Source organism: Chamaea fasciata, unplaced genomic scaffold (assembly GCF_029207755.1).
Source record: "Chamaea fasciata isolate MVZ Bird 193981 ecotype frontalis unplaced genomic scaffold, bChaFas1.0.hap1 SCAF_4, whole genome shotgun sequence".
Lineage (NCBI taxonomy): Eukaryota > Metazoa > Chordata > Aves > Passeriformes > Sylviidae > Chamaea > Chamaea fasciata.
In genome coordinates, this window is record NW_027094089.1 from 31,489,924 (window position 1) to 31,511,545 (window position 21,622).

At 38.8% G+C, this 21,622-nt stretch overlaps 1 protein-coding gene across 1 annotated transcript in view; it reads left to right on the plus strand.

The window, feature by feature from the left end:
• Nucleotides 1-21,622, plus strand: part of MAST4 (microtubule associated serine/threonine kinase family member 4) — a 277,346-nt gene that overhangs the window by 49,894 nt on the left and 205,830 nt on the right. The window contains exon 2 of the mRNA XM_066181232.1: nt 8,833-8,986. Within this exon, the coding sequence (XP_066037329.1) occupies nt 8,833-8,986 (154 nt within the window). The remainder of the gene's footprint in view (nt 1-8,832; nt 8,987-21,622) is intronic.

A 21,622-nucleotide genomic window follows, 5' to 3' on the forward strand; every position in this document is an offset into this window, starting at 1 on the left:
TTTAAACTTGGTGGTTCCTACTGTTTAGCTGAAGACTTTGTTGCCTTTGTTCTCTCAAACTTCTTGAAGTAGATAAACGAGTGTAAACAAAACAACCCTCTGAAGTGTGTGCTTAGTGTTAGGAAGATGTGATTTTTGTGTTCTCTGCCCTGCCAAGCAGTTTTTTGTGGGGACCCAGCAGAGGTCTCCTTAACCCTGCAGTGCCTTGTTGTGTCTGAAATGCTGTGTGGAAATGTCTGTGTGTGTGTGTGTGGTTTTTCTTCCGCTGCAGGTTTCCAGCTCTTGTCCCTTTGCCCAAGCAGAGGTGTTTTCCCATGCCCCAGGTGCTGCCCACCAGGTTTGTGGCTGTGTCCTTGTTTTCCCCCCAGACTGAACCAGGAGTGCTTCTGCCAGCTTTCTCTTGCTGCCTCCTGGCTGCTCTGGGTCTTTTGCAGCAGGCAGATGTGGCATTGGTGACAGCAGATTTCAACACCATGAAATGTGTTTTCCTGACAAGATGGCCATCAGGATGGGCAGGAAGGGAGTATCCTTCCTGCTGCATAGCAGTGGCACGCTCTGCTGCACATCTGGGCAGCTAAGGATAGATTTTATTTTATATCTTAGTCAGATCCCTTTTAAAAACTGTGGAAGCAAAGGTAAAACATGAGTGTGCTTCCTGATGCCAGGGCTGTGCTTAGAGAAGCTGTACCACTGCAGAAAGTGGGATTTTCTTTTTCCAGATGGTACCCTTGCAGCGGAGCTGAGTGGGTTTGGCAGACCCCTGGATCACTGCTCTCTGTTTTCATGCCTTTTTTTTTTTTTTTTTTTTTTTTTTTTTTTTTTTTTTTTTACTTCACCACGGAATCCTCTGTGTTGGATCTGTTGGATCTGGTCCCTCTGTGTCCTTCCTAGCATCCTAGCAGGGCTGACCTGTTGAGCTGCTGCAGCCTTATCCTGGCTAGCAGCCTGTTTGTGATGTTTGGACTTCACCTTTTTTAGAGTTCTGACTGTTTTCCTAGTTTGGAAATTATGTTTTTCTGTAAGAAGCAAAAGACTGTAGCACATCATGTGCATTCATGAGAAGATACCTGTATGATTGTCAGAATAAACCAAAAAAGAGTTGATGTTACCTGTACGTAATGTGCCCTGTGTGATCCCTTTTCACCATGGATTGAGCTATATTTATTTAGACCTGTGTTCTGGTTTCTGCTTATGTTTTTAGGGCTTTATATGAGCTCTGCCAAACCTGCTATTTCTTAATCTTTTGATGTTTGTTAAAGCTGAGTGTGTAAATCCAAGGAGACTGAGGGCAGGCTGAGTTATTGGAGGCAGTGCCTTCAATACCAATACTGTTGCTTCCTTTGTTTCCTGGAAAGGGAGCAGTCTATCTCTGAGTCTGTGTGTACAGATGAAGCACACAAGAGGCTTTCAAGAACTGAAGGACTCTGTCATATTGTAGCAAAACTGTTCCATCTTAACAAGGGTAAAGTAATAATTGGCTCAGACAGCAGTGTGCATACATATTTATAGGCCACTTTTTGGCCTTGTAGAATACTGTAAAGGCTGCGCTTCATTTTCTGTGCGATCATGTGTAAATATGTTTCTGAAAAAGGATTGGAAGCAACCTGATTATTTTTTAACATAGCCATAGCTGATACTTCAAATTTGTCAGAGTTGTATTTATTTGCTTTTAATTGACCAGACATCAGATTTGTTTTCAAGAAAAATACAATTGTTTTAAATACAAATTTGCATTTCTAGAAGGAGTGGGAAGTGGGTAGCAAGATGATGTGGTTGTGTCTCTATTGATCCTTAGCAAAATTCTTAAAATGTTTCTTTACTACCTAAGATATAATAGGTAAGATGCTGTAGGAGAACATCATGACTTTGTTTGCTGATGCTCCTTATGCAACATCGTATGGTCAGCATAATAAACTGCACAATTTTGAACAGTAACCTTAGTTTTAAGCACTGTGTTTCTGCACATATGTGGGATGTAAAATCAATAAATACAATGGTTAGAAGTAATGCTTTGTGAATTGCAGAGCTTTACTGTGGGTTTCTTTTTATCTTGATAAGGACATGTTTGCAGTGCCAGTTGCAGGTTTTCATGTGTAAATCAAATGTTGCTGTGTGAATGATTAGCAAATTTCCCTGTAAACAAGATTTTTTCTGTCTCAAAGCCTTTTCAATCCACAGTGAAGCTAGGATCTTACTTTCTGTCCCTGAGGGACTGGTGTCGCTGTCCTAACAAGGGAACTGGAGGTCATGGGGGAAAGTGAGATAATCCAGGTCTTGAAGTCTAGACTAGAACAACAGATGCCACTAGGCTGGAGAACTAGTGAGGTTCAGCCCAAGCTGAAAAAGACCTTTCCCACGGAGAGGCAATGCTGAATTTAAGATATGTGGGATAAATAGTAATCTTCCCACTTGACCTATGGTGGTGGGAAAAATATCTGCCTGTTTTTGAGGAATTATGGTAGGAAAAGGGGCAAGAAATGAGATTTTTCCTTGTCCATTGAAGTCCTTGTGGCCTGTTGAGTCATCCTTTGTATCCACTCTTCACCTTCATTATCCATGGCTTTTTGGAAGTGGTGGTAGTTTTTGGAGAAATCTCCTTTTATCTGTGTGCGGTGAGCTATTTGTGGTTCTTTGTTCTGCAGAGGCTGCTCTGAGTGCAGAGGCTGCTCTGAGTAAATATCCAGAATAGTCGCATAGTTCTCCAAACCCTACTCTGAACTAAGGTGGATTAATATTACTTGTGGGTCAAGGGAATGCAGAGTATTTCAGCCATCAGCTGATTTAAATGGAACTGCTGACAGTCTTGCTCAGCTGATGTGTTTGATACAGGTTTGTGGAGACTCACAGGCAGCCCTAGATTGCTCAGATTGTACCCACAAACAGAATTCTTCAAAAGCTGATGATGTTGTGACCGAAAGCAGTGGATTCCTGTCTGCTGCAGGCATGAGTTACTGCAGGACATCTGTGGAAATTTAGTTACACCTCTGCTTGTGATGGTACCCATAAGACAGACTTCTCTGGTGTCTGTACTACACTACTGTGGCATTTCCTCTTCAAGCCCAGGTTAGTAATACTGAGTTCTCGTCGAGCGTCTGTAGTAACTAAACTGCACTCTGGTCATAATTGATTAAAGTGTATTTTTAAATGAATTCTAAGATGCTTTTGGAAGGTATGATCCTATCTGTTAATAAGATTATATTCAGTGTTGCTCTCTGTGTCAATGCAGCTAATCAAAACTCGTCTATCTGTGCTAAATGTAATTAGACTTAGAGAGAGTATTTAAATGATAGGAACGTACCTCTCCCCTATGCCCAGCTGAAGTAAGTTTGTATATCTTGCATCAAAAAAAAAGTGCTTTACTGGGCTATTGTGTTCCAGCAATTGTGCTTGCAAAGAAGCCAGACAGAGAGGCTGTATGCTGAGAGGTACCCAGTGTAAATAACATGAAGAAACAGGCTGATTTATATCAAAACAGACTGCTAGGAGCATAAGGGGTTAATCACTGTTGAACTACTGGTGGGTGTTAGCATGCTTGCTTCTGGCATAGCTTGTGTTTGAAGATGCAAGAGACAAAAGGGATTTTTATTGTTTGTGAAGCCATATTCCTGTTAAATACTTAACTTTTCAATGAGAGTTTTTAGGGAGTGCCTGAATCTCTCTTCAACATCAGGGAAGCTTCTATACTTTTTTCTGCCTGGGACTGGAGCCTGTTGCTATCTCACTTTAAACATCTGTGATTTGGCATATTTCTTGACAACACACTTATTAATTTTCTTTGGGGACTTTGAGTTGAAAATGAAAAAAACCCTAAGCAGTAAATCTACACTGGGTATTTTCTGCTTTTAATACACTACACATAAGAGTTTTCAGGTAATGCATCTCTTTTTTTGGATTGGTGCTTGACTGGGGAAGGTGTAAAATAGGTGACAGTGCACAGCCCTTCTGTGGAAGCTTTAGGACTGAATATGATTATAGAGCATGACCTGAGGTAGGAAGAAGTGCTGCACTCAGGAGGAAGAAATGGAATTACTTAATAGAACATCTTTGTATTTTTAGGACTGAATACTTGACCAGTATTTTCCAGTTTCTGTGGGAAATAGAAATACTGCCTGTGGAGCAATTGAGGGAGGTTGGGAGTGACGTAGTTTGGACAGTGAAACTGTAGTGGGTGTTGGAAAAAAAGTGGAGCTGATCAGACAAGTTCTCATTTCAATTTAATTTTTACTGGAAAAAGACACTCCATGCTGCAAACTCTCAGGAGCCCAGAATAGCTTATTTTCCTTATCCTGGTTTATCAGTGTGATTGTATTCTCATAGCTTCATTCACCTTGTACCATGAATTTTCACTCTGAAATGCATTTTCTTTCTGACTGCCTCACTCCTCATTATGTAGTCGGCTCAAATTGTGCTCCTGAACACTGATGCAAGGTCTTACTTTGAATCAGTTATCATGTCCTTAATTTTCATAAGGACATGTGGGCTGACGTACTTGATGTGACTATTTGATGATATAATTATAAAGCAGAGAATTCATTCCAGCTTTAGAATAAATACATGATGGTAGATAGGTAGATTTAATGCTACTGAGGTTTTAAAAAATATTAGTATAATCCTTTCACCTAGAGTAGGTGAGCTGTTAAAAGCCCATAGTACAATGTAGGAATAATTTTCTTCAGAGGAATGTATCGGACTCTATTCACACAGAAAATTAATAGCCTGAAAATACAGAAAAAAAAAGTTTGAGAGTAAATTGATTCCTGTATAACTGGAGGAGACTTTCACTCTAATTCTGTCCCTATTTCTACAGGATCTCTAAATCTAGATGTAGAAGTCTATGGTAAGGATATTTTGATGTTCTGTTCTATGCAGTTTTTAAACCATTCTCCTCTAATAATACTCTGTTCCTTTTTTTAAGGTTCATATGTGTGAGGGAACCAAATAGGGTTTTGTGAAAGCTGTTACCTCCTAAATTTTACATTGCTTCTGTAGAAATTCATCATACCTGTGACATAAGCAGGCAGATTTTTTAATCAAATATATGGAAAAATGGATTGGAAGAAGTAAATATTGTGGAATAATATGTTTGTCATAGGTTGGTGTTTGCTGTGTGTTTTCTGTCTTTCAAAGTGCCTTTGTTGAGAAGGTATTATTTAATGTTGGGGGAGGGAGGCTTTTAAATAAGTTAACTATCCATGCATTGTGAATATTAACAGCAGAGACTGGTGGCAAGATGTGCACTGATTAAAAATCCCTCTCTAAGCAGCCTGCATACACTCTAAGGCTAACTTAACCCACTGTGTACTTTAAATACAGGGCACTCAAATACACCTGTTTTCACAGTCTTCATTTTTCACTGTTTTATTTTTTTTTTAACTGCCTTCTGTTATCCAGGTGCTCCTGAGGTCACTGACATTTCTTCTCAAAAGGTGTTGAGAGAAGGGTATGGCTGCAGCCTGAGTGCTGTAATAAGACAGTGGGCAGAGCAAGAGATAGCCAGATACTCAAGATGTAACATGAATATGTATCTGTTGGAAACTTCCTGCAGTGGTACAGCTATTGTATTCCCTGCAACTTGCTGCCAAGCAAATTTGACTGATAGTAAAGGGGAACCAGCCAAGCCCTGGTTATCCTGTTATGTTTGCATGCCATGCAACATCAGCACAACTAGCAAGTATGAAGTAAATACCAATAGAGTGATGATTGTGGATGGGCAAAACTGAATGCTGAGCAGAAGCAGTTCAATATTTTTAAAAATATCTCTGCTAGAATTTCAACTATCTTCTAGATAGTTATTTTAATGTTGTCCTGTGGGCAGCAGTGTCTAATCTTATGATCTGATAAGATGCACAACGTGAGCTTTCATGGTGTTCAGTTTTCCAGGAGGTCTGACAAATAAGTATTAACAAGTTTGAATAGGTCTAGCTATTAGTTTTTTATTTGAATGTGATGTAATCTTCTTACTGAATGAGCGCAGTGTCTTTTTGACTGAATTAACCACTTTGTTGGGTTTGAGTATGTAATATATTATCCATCTTCAGAACCAGTTTTGTATTCCAAGGAAGCAGGATCTGGTGTTTTCTGTCGGTTTCCTTGGACTTGAATGCTTGGCTTGTCAGGATGGGAAGGCATTTCTGTTGAGGGCAGAAAGCCTTCTCATCTGTTGCAATTGCTTTTGCTTGAAATGAGGTCTGAATGGGGGTATAAACCCCTCTGGTTCTGGTACATGTTGCTGTCTAGAGGGTAACACAGGATGGGAGCTTGCAAGCCTGGATGCTTTCTGCAGTCCATTTCTCTCGTATTTCCCAGGCATCCAGAGCTGTTCTGTGAAGGTTGTTAAAGGGGGTAGCCTTGTCTGCTCTTCTTGGTTTACTGCAATGTCAGTTAGAATGTACAGACTCCTGTCAAATATATATTTTACATGCTCTTAAGTTATTTTGGGCCTTTGGAAGCAAAAGTGAGTCTTTGGATAGCTTCCAGAAATGCCTTGTTGATATATATGTAATTGTTGTAATCCATGAAGCAAAAGTTGGCCACCAATATGAAAATACTAAATTTTGTACTTCCTTGTTGTTTCTTTGTAAGGTTAGACATTAAAAAGGCTTTTGGTGTGATAGAATCACTTAGCAAGCGGAGGGTACCTTTGTGAAAGAATGCTGGCTGGGCATTGCTGTTAAGACTATGATCTAATGGGAGCTAATATTTAAACCATCTTAGCTCTCAAACATCATACTTTTCTGAAGCTGGGATAGCATCTTAATTATGAGTTGAAGACCAAGATGGTACTGTGCTGGTCTGTACTATAGCTCTGTCTTAAAGTTTGTTCTGAAACCCTGAAAGCTGTGAAAATGGAGCACAGCTTAATTGGAAATATTGACTTTAAATCAGACTGCATGTTGTGGAATGCATAAGTTTTTTCATTGTGGGAGTGATTTGAACAATGACAAAGTTTGAATACCTGGTTGAAAGGGGAAAAGATGAGAGAATGGAAGATGCAAAGTTCTGTTATGTTGGCTTAAGTGCTAATGTGTAGGGAGCTTAGTGCATGTATTGATTATTTTCCTTCTGTGGTTTAAAAGTTTGATGAACCTTAGTTCAGGAAAAAAGAGATTTAAAGTGTAGTTTGGTTACTTTGAAGTGTGAACCTGTTTCAAGAAAGAGCATGAATTTTTGCTAGTAACTCACCTAAAACCTTGATGGGGTCATGTCATCTTCAGATGCTTGGTCCAATTTAGAGTCTAGAACTAAACAATCTCTGGGATCCATCAGTCAGTAAGCACTTTGAGTATTTGCTATGAAAGACTCTCACAATGTTGTTTTTTTAGAAGCTAGCTCTTGTCAGATGCTTCCTTTTTGAAAGAGTAATGTGTATTTAATTTTTAAATTCACCTTTTAAGGTGAGGTATCTTATAAGTTGTAAATACAAATATTTGTGATATGTCTGTGTTTGTGAAAGATGAATGATAGCAATGGTTAAGTAAATTTTCTTTGTGACCCCACAACCACTCAGTTTAGGGAATAGCTAAAGCCATGGGCTATGAGTTAATCAAATACTTCAGTGTCTGTTGTGAACATGAATGAACCTTAATATACTGAAGGAGCAGATTCAGAAATCAGTTGCATTTCTTGATGCTTTAGGAGTGTATGTACACTTCCAATGAGCTGTAGATTTGATTAAAGAAACCTTTGAAACAAACCCCAAAACAATAACTAACCTGAAATATTAAATACATGGGGAACTAAACATGGGATTCAAAATGCTTTGTAGGGAGGATGGTACATTGCTGTGGGATTAACTGTAAGCAGAAATGGGCTTTGCTGTGCAGCTTCATCAGTGTTTCTGGTGACCTTGACTCATTCCTTTCAGTGGACTTAAAGGATGGAGGAGTCAGATATGCAGGTGATGTGTAGATTTTATGGCTGATAAGTCTCAGTACATGAACTGTAAAAATACAAGACTTAGACATGCTTGGGTTCTTAAAAAATTGTAGTGAGAATTAGGGTTAAATGTTACAGAAAAAAAAAATGAATGTTTTTTCAACCATGCCACTGCAGCACTTACAGAAGGATGGTTGTAAAACTTTTTCTACTTCACATACCCTGCTTTTCTGTACTTTCTTGGTATTTGCTCACATGCACTTTGTTTTGTTTTTTTGGATTTAATCAAGTATTGAGACAGTAGATGTATTGTCAAGACCAGGCAGCTAAAATGTTTTGTGGATATGATGACAGGAACCCAGTCTGAAGTGTGAGGATCTGTATTTCCTCTTAACTTCAAAGTCAGTGTGAATGAATATGCCTTTTATATAAACCGGATAATTTTATTTTTTTTTCTCGCTGGCGTTGATGAATCTATTATTTCCCTGGACTGGGCAGTGGTTTACAGTTCGTTGATAGTGCAGTGCCATCTAGTGACTGCTGACATGGATGTGGGGAAAACTTGTCAGAGAAACGTTTGAAGAGCTTCTGGAGTAGGTTTCCAGATCAGGTGGTTCACAGCTGCAGAAATGCTGCTTTATGGATGGTTGAATAAGTTGAACTGTGATCCCTTGTATCTTGAGAGGGGACCTCTGTAAAATATGCCCTTTTTGTGAGAGTGGTTGGAGATGGTATGAACTGTTCAAGAAGAGGATGGCGTTCTTACACAGCCAGACACAGATTTGGTACTTGCAAAATTTTTCTTTTCAGGTAGCAAATAAATTACCTTAAGATCTTTGGGATCATTTTTTCCCAAATGCTGTCATAATCTTTAGTTGAAGGTAACTTACATTTTTCTTTCAATGAAGGTAAGCATTTAAACAGTATAGGTATGTATTTTTTTCTCTTTCTTTGCAGCTTGATCACATACTATCACCTCCACCTATGCCTGTCCGAAAATCCAGTAGTCCTGAAGTGTCTTCTGGCCTTGGAAGGTCTCCTAAATTTAAGAGGCAGTTAAGTGAAGATGGGAGACAGCTCAGAAGAGGAAGCCTCGGAGGAGCTCTGACTGGTGAGTTTGGGGCACGTGTAGTGTCACCTGGATTAGCACTTGTGGAGGTGATGGCACCTTGACCCTTGGGGCTGAACTCTTTGGGGAAGGTGAGAGCTGCACCGGGAGTTTCCATAAATCTCTTCCACTGTGGGCTCCCTGGCTGTTCGTGAGATGAGTCATGTTTGAGGTTCTGCCTCTAGGGACTGCTGCTAACTGGCCAAGCACAGCCTGAAAATCACCCCTATTTGCATGACTGTGTTATTTGTCTTGCTGAATCATGTGCATCCACCCATGGGATCCCCTATATCTTGTTTCCTCAAGGAGCTGAAGTGCATGGATGGTGCCTTTAGACTAGATTTCATTAAAGGAAATGCAATTTGACATCATTTATGTGGTGGAATACTCACAGGGGAGGAGCAGCATTACTAACTAGCCACAAGCTGTGGACTGCAGCTTCTCCTCCGTGGAGCCATGCAGAGGGTGCTCGAGTAGGGCTTGGGCTCTCCCTGCCCTGGTAGCATCTTCTAGGTACCAGGTGCTGATATTGTGACTGTGTACTGGTACCTCTGTGGTACCAGTGATGGTCACTGAAGAGTGACTGGTTTTGATTATGGAGCAATGTGAATAAAAAAATAGGGACTTTGTTTATTTCAAGAAAAATAATTTTTAAATTCACTAGAATTTGAATTAGTGTGTTCCCAAAGTGCATAATGGCTAATAGTTAGAGGAATTTGTTGTACTTGTTGAGAGACACAATAGATTACAGTAAATTTCCTGGAACGTAGATATTTCACAGAATAACAGAATATGCTGGGCTGGAAGGGGCCCACAAGGATTGTAAAATCCAGTCCCTGGCCCTGAACAGCACCATCCCCAGGAGTCACACCATGTGCCTGAGTACATTGTCCAAACACACCTTGAACTCTGTCAAGATTGGTGCTGTGACCACTTCCCTGGGGAGACTCTTCAAGTGCCTGGCCTCCCCTGGGTGAAGAACCTTTTCTTGATATCCAACCTAAACCTGCTCTATTTCAGCTTCAGGCCATTCCCTCAGGTCCTGTCACTGCTCACCAGACATGAGAGATCAGTGCCTGCCCCTCTTCTTCCCCTCATGAGGGAGTTGTTTTATCTATCTCAATAATGTTGATCAAGTACATGATCAACATCATTGTACAAGAATCAAGTACATGAAATTTAGGTTAGAGGAAGTTGAAATGGTGTTTACTTGAGAAAGGACTGTCCTCTGTCTCTAAATTCTGTGAATTGTTCAGGGTTGTTTTCACTTGGGGTTGAAAAAGGGTTCCACAGTGGATAGAGCTGACGCCTCTGCAGTAAGTGTCTGAAAAGTACTTTTGGAGTATTTGCCTTTCTCACTTCTCTCTATCCCTTTCCCTAACCTTTTCCTGGAAGAAGCTCCAAGAAGTTACAGCAATACCTGTCTTTGTATTCATCACCTTAAAATCACCTACATGGCTTCTGGTAAATGACAAATATTTTTGTCCTAAGGAACCTTAAGGAAACTAAAGAACTTAAAAAATAAAAGTGTCTAACAATTTATGTGAAGGAAAAACATATGCTACTACAGGAATTTCTTTTATCATATCATCACATAGTTGTTGCTCTGATTTTTAGTGTCACTAGTGTAAGATCTGTCATTTCCCTTGCAACTTCATTTTTATTGTGAGTTGTTATGAAGCTTTCAGAAGCAGTGTAAGAATATTTGTGATCCATATGGGCTTTCATGAAAAATAAGTGACCTGCAGCAGACAAGTGTCAATTTTGGTGCCCATTTCAGTAAACTCTCTGGCATCTCTGGAGTATTACAACTCTGAAAGCTTGAAATGTAAACCAAAGTACTGTTTGACTGAGATTAAAAACAGCCAGCACAGTTATTTTTTCAGCAGGAGCTGGTGTGGTTTTCTTAATTTTGTTTTTGTCTAACTTTAAAGTGGACTGATTGTCTTTAAAAACTGATCTTTAATGAGGCCATATAAGCTGTGGAGATAAAGAGGAAGAAGACAACCTAATCAAAAACAGACAGCAATTGTTCTCTGCTGCCATTGTCTCTAGTCTTTATGCTTGAATTATTGCTTGAGGCCTTTATAAAGGGAAATGGATATGCTTTTTGTCTGCATGCAATATGTTGTGCAGGGCTTAATGTCAGGGTTTGGGAGTATAGTGTGCAATGATGTTAAACTGCTTTAATGCACTTTAAATGAACCTGAATACCCTAGGGCTTTGGTATCTTAAAATAATTTCAATATCTTAATAGCTTTCATGATACTGATTAAATTAATCAAACTCATTCTGATGACAGAAAGTTCTTTATATTCTTTGGGATTTTTAAAAAACTGCTTTAAAGAAATCGCTGCAGATAGAGAACTAATTCCTAGAGTTGTTTCAAATGTTCAGTAATCTGAATTTAATAATTTTAGTGTTGTCTTGGTCATGTATTTATGTACCTTTTTTAACATACTGAAGTTTTGGGGTTTTAAAAGTTTCTTTAATGCTTAAAAGTGGTTTGCTACTCTGGTTTGAAACTACAAGATGCACAGTGTCATTAAAAAAAGAAAAAAGAGGAAGAAGTGGGGCATAAGAAATCCTTAGTTTAAAATGGTGAGCTATCCATGTAAGGGATAACTTCTGTGCTCATATATTCCCTCCTGAATTTCTTTTTAAGTCTTAATGTTTTTGAAGAAATATTCCTGGTTCATAGAGAGGGGAAAAGTATTTGGAGGCCTGTAATTTGAGAAAATCCTTGATCTTTAATATCACTATTATGGTTACTGTTTTCCTTTAGTCTTTCTTCTCTTCTGTTACTTTTAATACACCTTTAATGCTAGCTTAGCAGTGGGTATCAGTTCATTGGAAAATAGTTTGGAAAATATTTACAGTTCAGTCTTTGACTCTATTGTTAAAAAATGTGCAACTCCTAAAATGCAGTAGGTGGGAGTAAGTGAAGCAAGAGACAAGACTCCTAGCTTGGAAATTTGCAGAATATTCTTGTGCTGATGTGTGTTGCTCACTCCAAATGTTAGAAGAGTAAATTGCACTTTTTATTTTACTTTCCCTCTCCTTTGTCTATTAAAAACACAGTGTTATTGAGCCATAGAGCATAAGCAGTATTAACAATGAAAACAAAACACAATTTATTTGTTTCTATAAAACAGAATAGTTCAATTCCTGAAGGGCTGAATACTAATAGAGGTAAATAGGTAGGTGTTTTATCTCTGGGAATAGATCCCAAATAAATGAGTTTATTGAATAGTGTTAAGCAGGACATATGAGAAGAAATAAAATCTTTATTGTTGCAGTATATTGAATGAGACTTGCAAAACCTGAAAGATTACAGTTACTGAGAAGGTACTGTACTGAATTGGCTGAAGTAAATTACAATACTCATTATATATGAAAACAAGAAAAATTGAGAAGATCATCAGTAGATCGTAATGTACTGATCATGATGATCAGGGGGAGGAGGGCTGGAAACGTGCAAAGGTGGGATAGAAACTGAAATTATTTTGAACACAGCTTCAAGGAAACTACAGCCGAATTTTTTTCCCCTTAGTTGAACTGTTTAAAGCTATCCAGCAACCAGATGTTTTCAGTGACAAGCAAAGAAAGCTTCTCAAAGTAGAAGAAAAATGAAATCAATGTTTTTGAGAATAAATCTATTATTGCACTCTGTTGAAGACTGGACAAACTTTAATCAGTGGCTGAGTAGGAATCTTCAACAGAGTGCAATAGTAGTTTTTAGGAACTACTATGGGAGAATATAGTAATGTGGTGGTTCCTGGAGACACCATGCTACTATATTTTGGAAAAACCCCTTCAGTATAATTGTTGCAACAGAATTGCTTTCCTTAATATTCATTGCCAAGGAGGAAGACTTTGGGGAAAACAAAGACTAAGTTTGGAATGAAAATAGCATGTGGCCTGCTATGAGTCTAGCAAATCTCCCATAGTAGTTCCTTTTTGTGAACTGCCAACAGTCCTGTTTAATAGAAAGACAAGATGAAAAACAGTATTTTATAACTGTGGTTGCTAAACATATAAGCATTAATTATTGAGATAAAACAATCTAAGCGTAAAAGAGCTTGATTGTAATTTGTGACTGATTCATCTTCTAATTTGAAAGGTCATATTTCCAACAGGCCATAAAGTTTTGGGTAACATGGTCACTTTACACTATAATCAGTATTTGCCTTTTTCTTTTCTGCTGTGTCCTAGCTTCCTTCCTGCTCCAGATTCCCCCTTCCCTGCATGAACACATGCCCTTAACAGTGCTTGCCAAACCCTTTGTGTGGGAAGTAAACTGGATCTTTAAAAGTTCTGCTTGTGCCACAGGAAGTGTAAAAGACAATCCTTGCACAGGCTGTTGAACTGCAGGATAAGCCCCATCACAAAGCTGAGCTATATCTGCTTCTTTCATAGCCCTAGGTCAGATAGAGAGGGTGACGAGGATTGCCTCAGAGGAATGCTGGTGCCCTCTGGGTGCAGGGGCACTGGAGGTGTGCTAGACAGAATGGAGAGGAAAGTATGGCTGGGTGAGATCAGCTCTGTTATTCTTGGGACAATAGACATCTGTTTAATACACATGTGTTTAAATGCCTCTTGCTGTGGCCTTAGATTGCCGTCTTAAGGATTTCTAATGATACACAGACTGGGACTTTAAAACTTGTTTCGAATCAGGAGAAAAGATGTTTAATTAAAAAGCTGCTTTTCTGTGGTGGCTGGTTTTCTTGATCTCCACAAACTTCAAAGGGCTGTCTATAGTCAGAGGGTTTTTGGCTTAAATTGTCTACAGATTTTAGTTTGCTGTGTTCAGAGATGCTTAAATTGAATCCATAGCAGAAGGTAATGTGAAAGGATGAGAAATTAAATGAGCTTTTACCATGGAGAGGGTTAACCTAGCAAATCACTTGGACAAGCAAAACAAATTGCCCTTATTTTTGTGTCCCACTACTGCTCCTCACTTTGCCCTGAGATGGGCTGTGCAGCCCTGTTCTGTCTTCTCAGTTGCTGTGCAGCATTTGGATATTGCTATCTCCCTTTCGATTTCTGAAAGATACGAGAACATATTTCTGGGAAGAGGTCATATTTTGGAGAGTGCTGCAGCTAACTCAGTTGTTTCTATACGGATAAGCTCTGCTGTTACATATGAAGAAAAAAATGCACTTTAGCTACCTATAGTTTGAATTTCTTATCTCGCCTACTGTTATCTCATCAATAACTACTTGTAAAAGACTTCCTGATGGGCTAATTGTGTCTAACTGTGGTAGGGCTGTTACCTGCTGGGATTACATTGATTTTACACAAGTACAGGTCATGTAATACATAATAATTTCATTTTATAGAATCTTTAATCCAAGGATCCTAAAGCACTCTACATTAGTAAAATCGCTTCATGTTCTTCTGATCCTGTATTGTCTACAGATCATGAAGAGCTAAAACAAAAAAAACCCTTGTGATTTATATATATATATTTTTAATGTTCTTGCTTTGATCAGCTTTCCACCTCTGAGTCATCAGTCATCCAAATATGCTCAGCAATTGTTGTTATTCCTGTATAATTAATCTATGGTTGATTTGAAATGAATTTGGGAATTCTCAGTCTGTTTTTTGCTTCAGCGATTCATCACTCTGCTAACACTAATTAGCAGAAAGATCAACAGCTTTATGGACCATGAAAAACAAGCTGTTCTCTTATCCATGGCATGTGCTGACAGGACTTGGAAGAGGAGGTTTTCCCCATTCATACAGAGGAGCAATTGACAGTAGCAGAATTTTCACATTGGGTTGTATAAATTATCATTAATACTGTTCAAAATGGAGATTAGCTCATTAAGTCTTACAGTGTCAACTATTTGGTACAACTTGGTGAATGGGGAAAACTGAACTTGTACCTTCATATGACTTGCACCTTGAAACCTCTTTGGGAATGGGACCTTCCCATAGTATACAACTGCTTGTCATAGTGATGATGGGATTATTTTAATGGCAACACTTAAAAAAGGGGTTATTTCTATTAATGATGCCTCCTGGTGTAGATAAGAGGAAATGTTCTGTATTTCCTGTGTACATAATCAAAATTTCTTCCTATTACGAAAGAAATTATACATATTTACACCAGGAATATATGAATACAGTATATGATTTCACCACTCCATAAAAAGCCCTATGATTTCATAGCTTTCGCTGGGGATACATCTTGGTATCTTGGGGTACAGCTTGGTGGACTCTGTTGGCCTGTCCCCACCCCCAGAAATTGGGGTGCTGTAGGATGACTGCCTGTGCCAAAGCTCTATCAGGTGTACCTTTTAATAAGAAATTTTACTTCCTGCATATAAGAGCAGAAGTAGTTCAGTATGGCTTTTTTTGTTATGCCTATCAGGAGTGGGTGTAGCCAGTTTAGAAAGCCTTTTCAGCTGCAGCTGCCTGAGGGCTCTCCCCAGCAGCAGCTGAGTCAGAGCCCAGCACGGGTGCAGACACCACTGGGCTCCGGGCTGCAAGGGTGGGAGTTCAGCAGCCACGTGTGCAGGATCATAGGCACAACATGCTTCTTTCATTCACTGCCTACCCAGAGCATATCTGGCAGTCTTTTCAATTGCCTTCCTCAGAGGTTTCCTTACAGCACGATGCCAGGTATTAAACTTACTCCAGAAATAGTAGAAAGAGATAGAAGCAATCTATTCTATCATTACATGGCTGAGGAAATGTGGTGTGGAGGGTGTTTTTTAATGCATTCAGTACAAAGCTGTCTTCTCCAGATGAAGTAAATATATTCTGCTATGAAATACGCATTTTTAGATGGTTCTTGGTGCACTGGTGTTTGAGATGATGTTAGGTTATATTTGTCATTGTGAGTTACCTTCATCATTTAAGGCTTCAATCAGCCTGCATAGTGGAGTTGATTTTTACTTCCCTGTGCACATAGCAAGGTAATTTCCATAGTCTTTGACATGTCTGGAGTCTATAATAGACTGAGATGAGAACAGAAGATATTGTATTCCTGTCTCATTATTTTGCCTTTAACTCCTCGATTGCTGCTTAATCGTGCTTGTATCATCAGAACATGAGAAGTTGATTGTTGTTGAGATCAAAGCAAACTGTAGCAGTAGAGTGCCTAATTAGCAGATATGTTTGCAAGCTACCAGTTTTGAAGGAGGGAGAAGTAGAGTTTAACCCTCTTTGGGACACTTATAAAAGCAGTTTGAAAATTGTTAAGAGTCATTTGTCATAATGGAAAAAACAAAAAGTGGAGAAAATCGATATTCATGTTAAATTTCTGAAGTTTGAATTGTAGCTCTCTAAGAAGTATCCTAAGAGGTGTTGAATTAGCTGCCTCAAGTATGCTTAGCAGTGTAACTGTTAGAAGCACAGATGAAAGAATTTGCCTGGACTTAGCTATATGCTTGTATTTAATCAGCTGATTAACTAAATCTGAGGACTGTGAGGCTGCAGTCCTGTTGTTGCTAGTACCTGAGCTCATTAGTGCAGAACTTGCAGTATATTTATAAAAAAACTATAATTGCACATCAAAAACACATGATCTATACTCCTGGAGGCTTAAGTCTTCCTGTTTTTTTCCCTGTGGTCTCTCTCTAGTGGATGTGGTAAAGTAAATGACTTGACCACATATTTGCTTTCTCCAAGTCAGTTGTTTTAGCATAAATTAAATGTATAGATAAAGAAATGATTGAGAAGAGGGAAAACCCGCTTCCTGTACTTAATCATTAGAATGAAGGTTGACAGCTTGAGTGGAAAAATTTATAGATGTTTTTCAGTGAAAACAGGAGCAGGATTTTCTATTGGGACACTTTAGCTTTTGAAAAATTTTTATAAGCATGTAGTGATTTAATTACGGGGCATAACAACATGTACGTGAGACAAAAAAGGGGATTACAGTGGGTACTGTAGAGAAAATAGCATGTTAACACATCATTTCATGTTTTTCTTAAAATCAGTTTTGAGTTGCTGGGTATGTTCTTCACAGTGCAATGGGAGATGTTTGTTTCTTACCATAAATTCTGTCAGCAAAACCCCAAATGTTGAGCTGGTGGAGAGTTGTGAGCTAAGAGTATTGGCCATTGATTGAAGCAGTTGTTCACACAATGTGTGAACTGAACAGTGAATTTTTGAGGTCTTTTGTGTTCTAGGTACAATTTTGTTGTAAGTCTGCCAGTATCAGCTATCTCTGATCTCTTGGTGTTCAGGATTCTTGTTTTTGCAAAATTGACTATAGGTTGAAAAAAACTCTCTCTTTATCACTTGCATGTAGTTCTAGTGTGCTTTTTGTAGTGTCACGTGTGCAGTGTGAATCTTAAATTATCTGTTTTTCCTACTGTTAACAGGGTTATAGAACTGGTCCTTGAAATTTTTCTAGGGCAGATGTAAGCTGTAAAAAAGGATGATAGGGATGCGTGAAAATATACCTGTATATTGTGTTTGTGTTATAGAATGGACTGACAGTTTTTAAGTTTTGGAACTGCATGTTAGAATTATGGGAAAAGGACCTATTTGTTAAGATAAAGAAAAGGGAGCAGTAGAGTGTTCTATCTCTGAGCTCACTGATAAATTTTGCCAAGTTATTATTTTGCCGAGTAGTACTTCAGTAGAGTTGTGAGGTAAGGAAGTAGAATATTAGTGTCATGAATGACACCTTCAATCTGTAGGGTGTTTCATCATGTAGTTATTGTTGTCACTGGTTGGCTAACAGTGCTATTGAGTTAAGTATTTTTGGTGTGGAAAACTTGAGAAAACCCAACCAAACAAACCGAACCGGAAACCCCAAACCCACCCTTACCCTCCCAATCTAATGGAAGGTTGGGGAGATTTGCTGGTGATCTCAAATGCATTTCAATTACTATATTGCTGTCACAGTGCTTCAGTAATAGATTGCAAATAGTCAATATAACTTCAGCGAGTATCTGTTAGCAAAGGAACTCTGAGTACTTTCCTTATCAGCAAAATTTTATACTGTCTTTTAAATGACTTTCAGTGAGAGAATTTTGTTCCAAGCATGAACCATTATTTCTGGGATGTGATCACTTACTCCTGGTAATTGATTTATAAACAGGCTTGATTCTGCATGCCTTTATAGTTAAGGGAGGCTACATTTTCTTTTTATATATATGTATTTTTGGATACAGATCTAAGCCTTCATCCTTCTAGTTTGTGGTCCAAAACTGGATGTGTCTTTTTCCAGTTCCAATTCTGCCAATACTGGTGAAATTTTAAGGTAGGCCTGTGGGGGTTTTTTGTGTATTTTAAGTTAATAATCTCACCCCAAATTTTTGCCTTTGGTGGGCCACTTTTATTTCATGCATTGCCACCCAGAATCGTAGAACCACAGAATATCCTGAGTTGGAAGGAACCCACAAGGATCAATGAGTCCAACTCTTGGCCCTGCTCAGGACGACCCAAAGAATCACACCATGTGACTGAAAGTGCCACTGCTTCATCTAACTTTAGAAAGTGAAACAAATATAGATCATTTTAGGAGGTTTATAATACATCAAAAAGTGAAAGGATTTTTTTACGAAGGCTTCTTCTATGGTAACAAAAGAAATTGTAATTAAGTCAATTGTAATTATAGGCTTACCTGAATAAGGTTACGTTTAGGGGACAAAAATTGGCTGAAAGGAAAATTTCACCTCCTGCATCAGACTGGAAAAGTGGCATTGTTCATTAACTTCAAACGTGTGTAGCTGAGTAATATGCAAAACATGCTCCTTTAAGTTCTGGGCAATAAATAAGACATAATTAAAATGGTAATTTTTTTTTTTTGTATGTTGGTGGTCATTTGAAATTTAAATAAAGCTTGTTGATGCAGCTACAATAGAATAACGCAAAATATTGAAGAGTTTCCTAGTGATGACTTTAAATCCATCCACTCTTTTACTTTCTGGTTAACAGCTAATGGGAATGATGGGCTTTAATTCCACCCCTCCCCCATGCCCCTAGATATGAAAATAGACCATAAAATTTGCAGTGTCCCCATAATTTCCTACAGCTGGGATGTCTGCAGGAGTTCAATTATTTGAGGCAGTAAAGCTAAGTGCCCTAACCTGAACCTAATGAATACCAAGGTGTGTGTCTCAACCTGGAATGAGGCTTCACGTATTTGTGATGGTAAAAGTGGTGGTACGTTGCTTCAGCTTTGGTCTTCACTTCTTGCTGCTCAGGCAGTTTGTGAGTGGCAATGGTGTTAGCAAAAATTTGGTAAAATAAAAAAGTTCCAAAGAACCACTGTAGCATTAAGAAGCTACCATTCTTTATTTGGCCAGATGCACAGGGGAATGAATAACTTTCCCCAAAGCCGTGCATTCTGAGTAAGGGGAAGCTCCTGTTGATCTACTGTATTTTACATACATATTGATTGATTGTCCCAGAATATGATAATAATTTCCCTGAAATCATTAACATATTTTTCCTCCCCTTTATGCATGTGTTTTTCTGTCCTGGGGGTGGGTCTCTGGTCGTTCCTGGTAGTTGTAGATCATGATGTTCTAGTCGACCTGTCTGAGTTGGCAGGGCACAGTGGCTGGTGAATGTGCAGTTCTCCTTTTTACACAGTGGACATTGTGCATTTCCACAGGCGAGTAGATTTTGGAGAAGAAGCATTGTATTAGCTCACCAGATGTAGACAATTTATCATCTGGTAACAGTGACTGCTTTGGATATGCTGGGACTGCCATTGCTGCTCTGGTGACATGGTGGCAGGTGGTGGCTTCAGTCCTTCTTCTGTTCACATCAAGACAATGAACCTGTCAGTGAACCCAGGGGGTTTTTTTGTGTGTTTGGAAATGTGCCAGGGCTAAGAAGAGGGAGCAGTACCCATCTGTGTTTCTTTTCAGAACATTTTTCAGAGTAGTGGAGTCCAGTTTTCTCTTCTACTGTGGCTTGTTGCTGTTGCTCTGAGGTAGTTCATGCTCCTAAGGCTCCCTAAAAAGAGGTGTGGAGTGAGCAACCCACCTGAAACTGTGCTTGGCAAGTCTGACTTGTCCAGAGCATAGGTTCGTGGTGTAAGATCGGTTGCATTTTTAAGTAAACCAGTGACGGAGAAGTATCTAGCTTTCTGTAATTTTAAAAAATATTCTGCACTTATATCATAAATACTAGCAGTGGATTTAACAAGATAATTAGTTGAAATCAGTGTTTCTTGGCCCTTGCCTTAAAGATGTCCAGATGGCAAGAGGCTATTTTGGAAGCTGGTATTTCACAGCAGCTAACACAAACATATTGATACTAACTTTTGGTAAGTCTGTGGTACACTGTAATCATATGCACAGCTTTGCTTTGGACTAATTGTGTCTATTGTTGCTGTCAGCCCAAATTCAGATTCTTCCATTTTAGCAAAGTACGTGCCTGTCTTCTCTTAGCAGTAGCGTAATAGAAAACTGCTTCTATTATTTTAACAAAACATATTTCTATAAAAAACTTTCAAGATGCTTCCTCTGTATTTATTTTTGCATGTTGACTGGTTACAAATCAGACTTTCTAGCAATCTACACTATCCGAAGTACTTTTATAAAGGTAAAACCTTACTTAGATACAAAACATTTTCTTAATCATATGCAATTGTTTAATCATCAGAGACAAAGTTATTTCTAAATTGTAAATGAAAATGGAAGATTTGTAGGTATTAGATTTGAGCTCATTTAGTAGTTCTCAGCTGTCCTATGATAATACGCATTTGAGAGGGTCAGAGGAAGGAGAGTAGTACTTCAGCAGTAGGAAAGACTTTCCTACTTAGAATGAAGCAAAGCTTGCCTTTTGTGACTGACTTTTGTGGAAGTGTATGTGATTTTAGTCTTTGTCCTTACACAAGTCATTTTCTCCTTATACAGTAAGTTGTACAACAAATGCTGAATGCAATAGGAGTAAGAATGAACAATGATTCTATTTGGACGGTCAACAAATACTTGTAACAAATAAATCTAGATGTACAAAGAGTCATGTTCAAGGGGAGGATGCCCCTGAACTGCAGAGATGTATTACCTGTTTACCAACGATGGCTTAGTACTATTAAATAATGCTAAATTATTGCCATTACATAGTCAACTTAAACCACCCTTCATCAAAATGTATTTTGATAAGTGTGCTGAACTAACAAGGTGTCCTAGGTTGAAGTATATTCTATCACCATCTTCATGAACTGTTGAAACCAGGTGAGGCAGTGCTCCCTGCCTCCTCCACTCTGGCTTATCTTCTGTTAATGGGCCCATCAGCACCTTTGCTGCACCGCTCACAAATAACCCCCTCCTGGACTACCTCCTGTTAATGGGCCCATCAGGCCTTATCACATGACTCACCATCCCATTGTGAGATGCTCCGCCCAGAGGGAGAAACCAAGCATTCCAGCCTGGATATAAGCTGAGACTCTGAACACCAGCGGGGCGCTTACCCACTAAATTCCCTGAAGACCCGAGCTACCAGACCTTTCTACAAGATCACTGCTTCAGGAAGACCACCTCATCTAGACTGCTTCCATCACTACGCTCAAGTTGTATTCTGACTCTGTCAGTAGTCTTTTGTATTATTGCATCTATTTTATTTTACTTTCTTTCCTTTTTTCCTATTAAATTGTATCTCTGACTTAGAGCCTCTCATTTGTTTTGCCTTCAAACTACTACACAAGGATTGCATTCA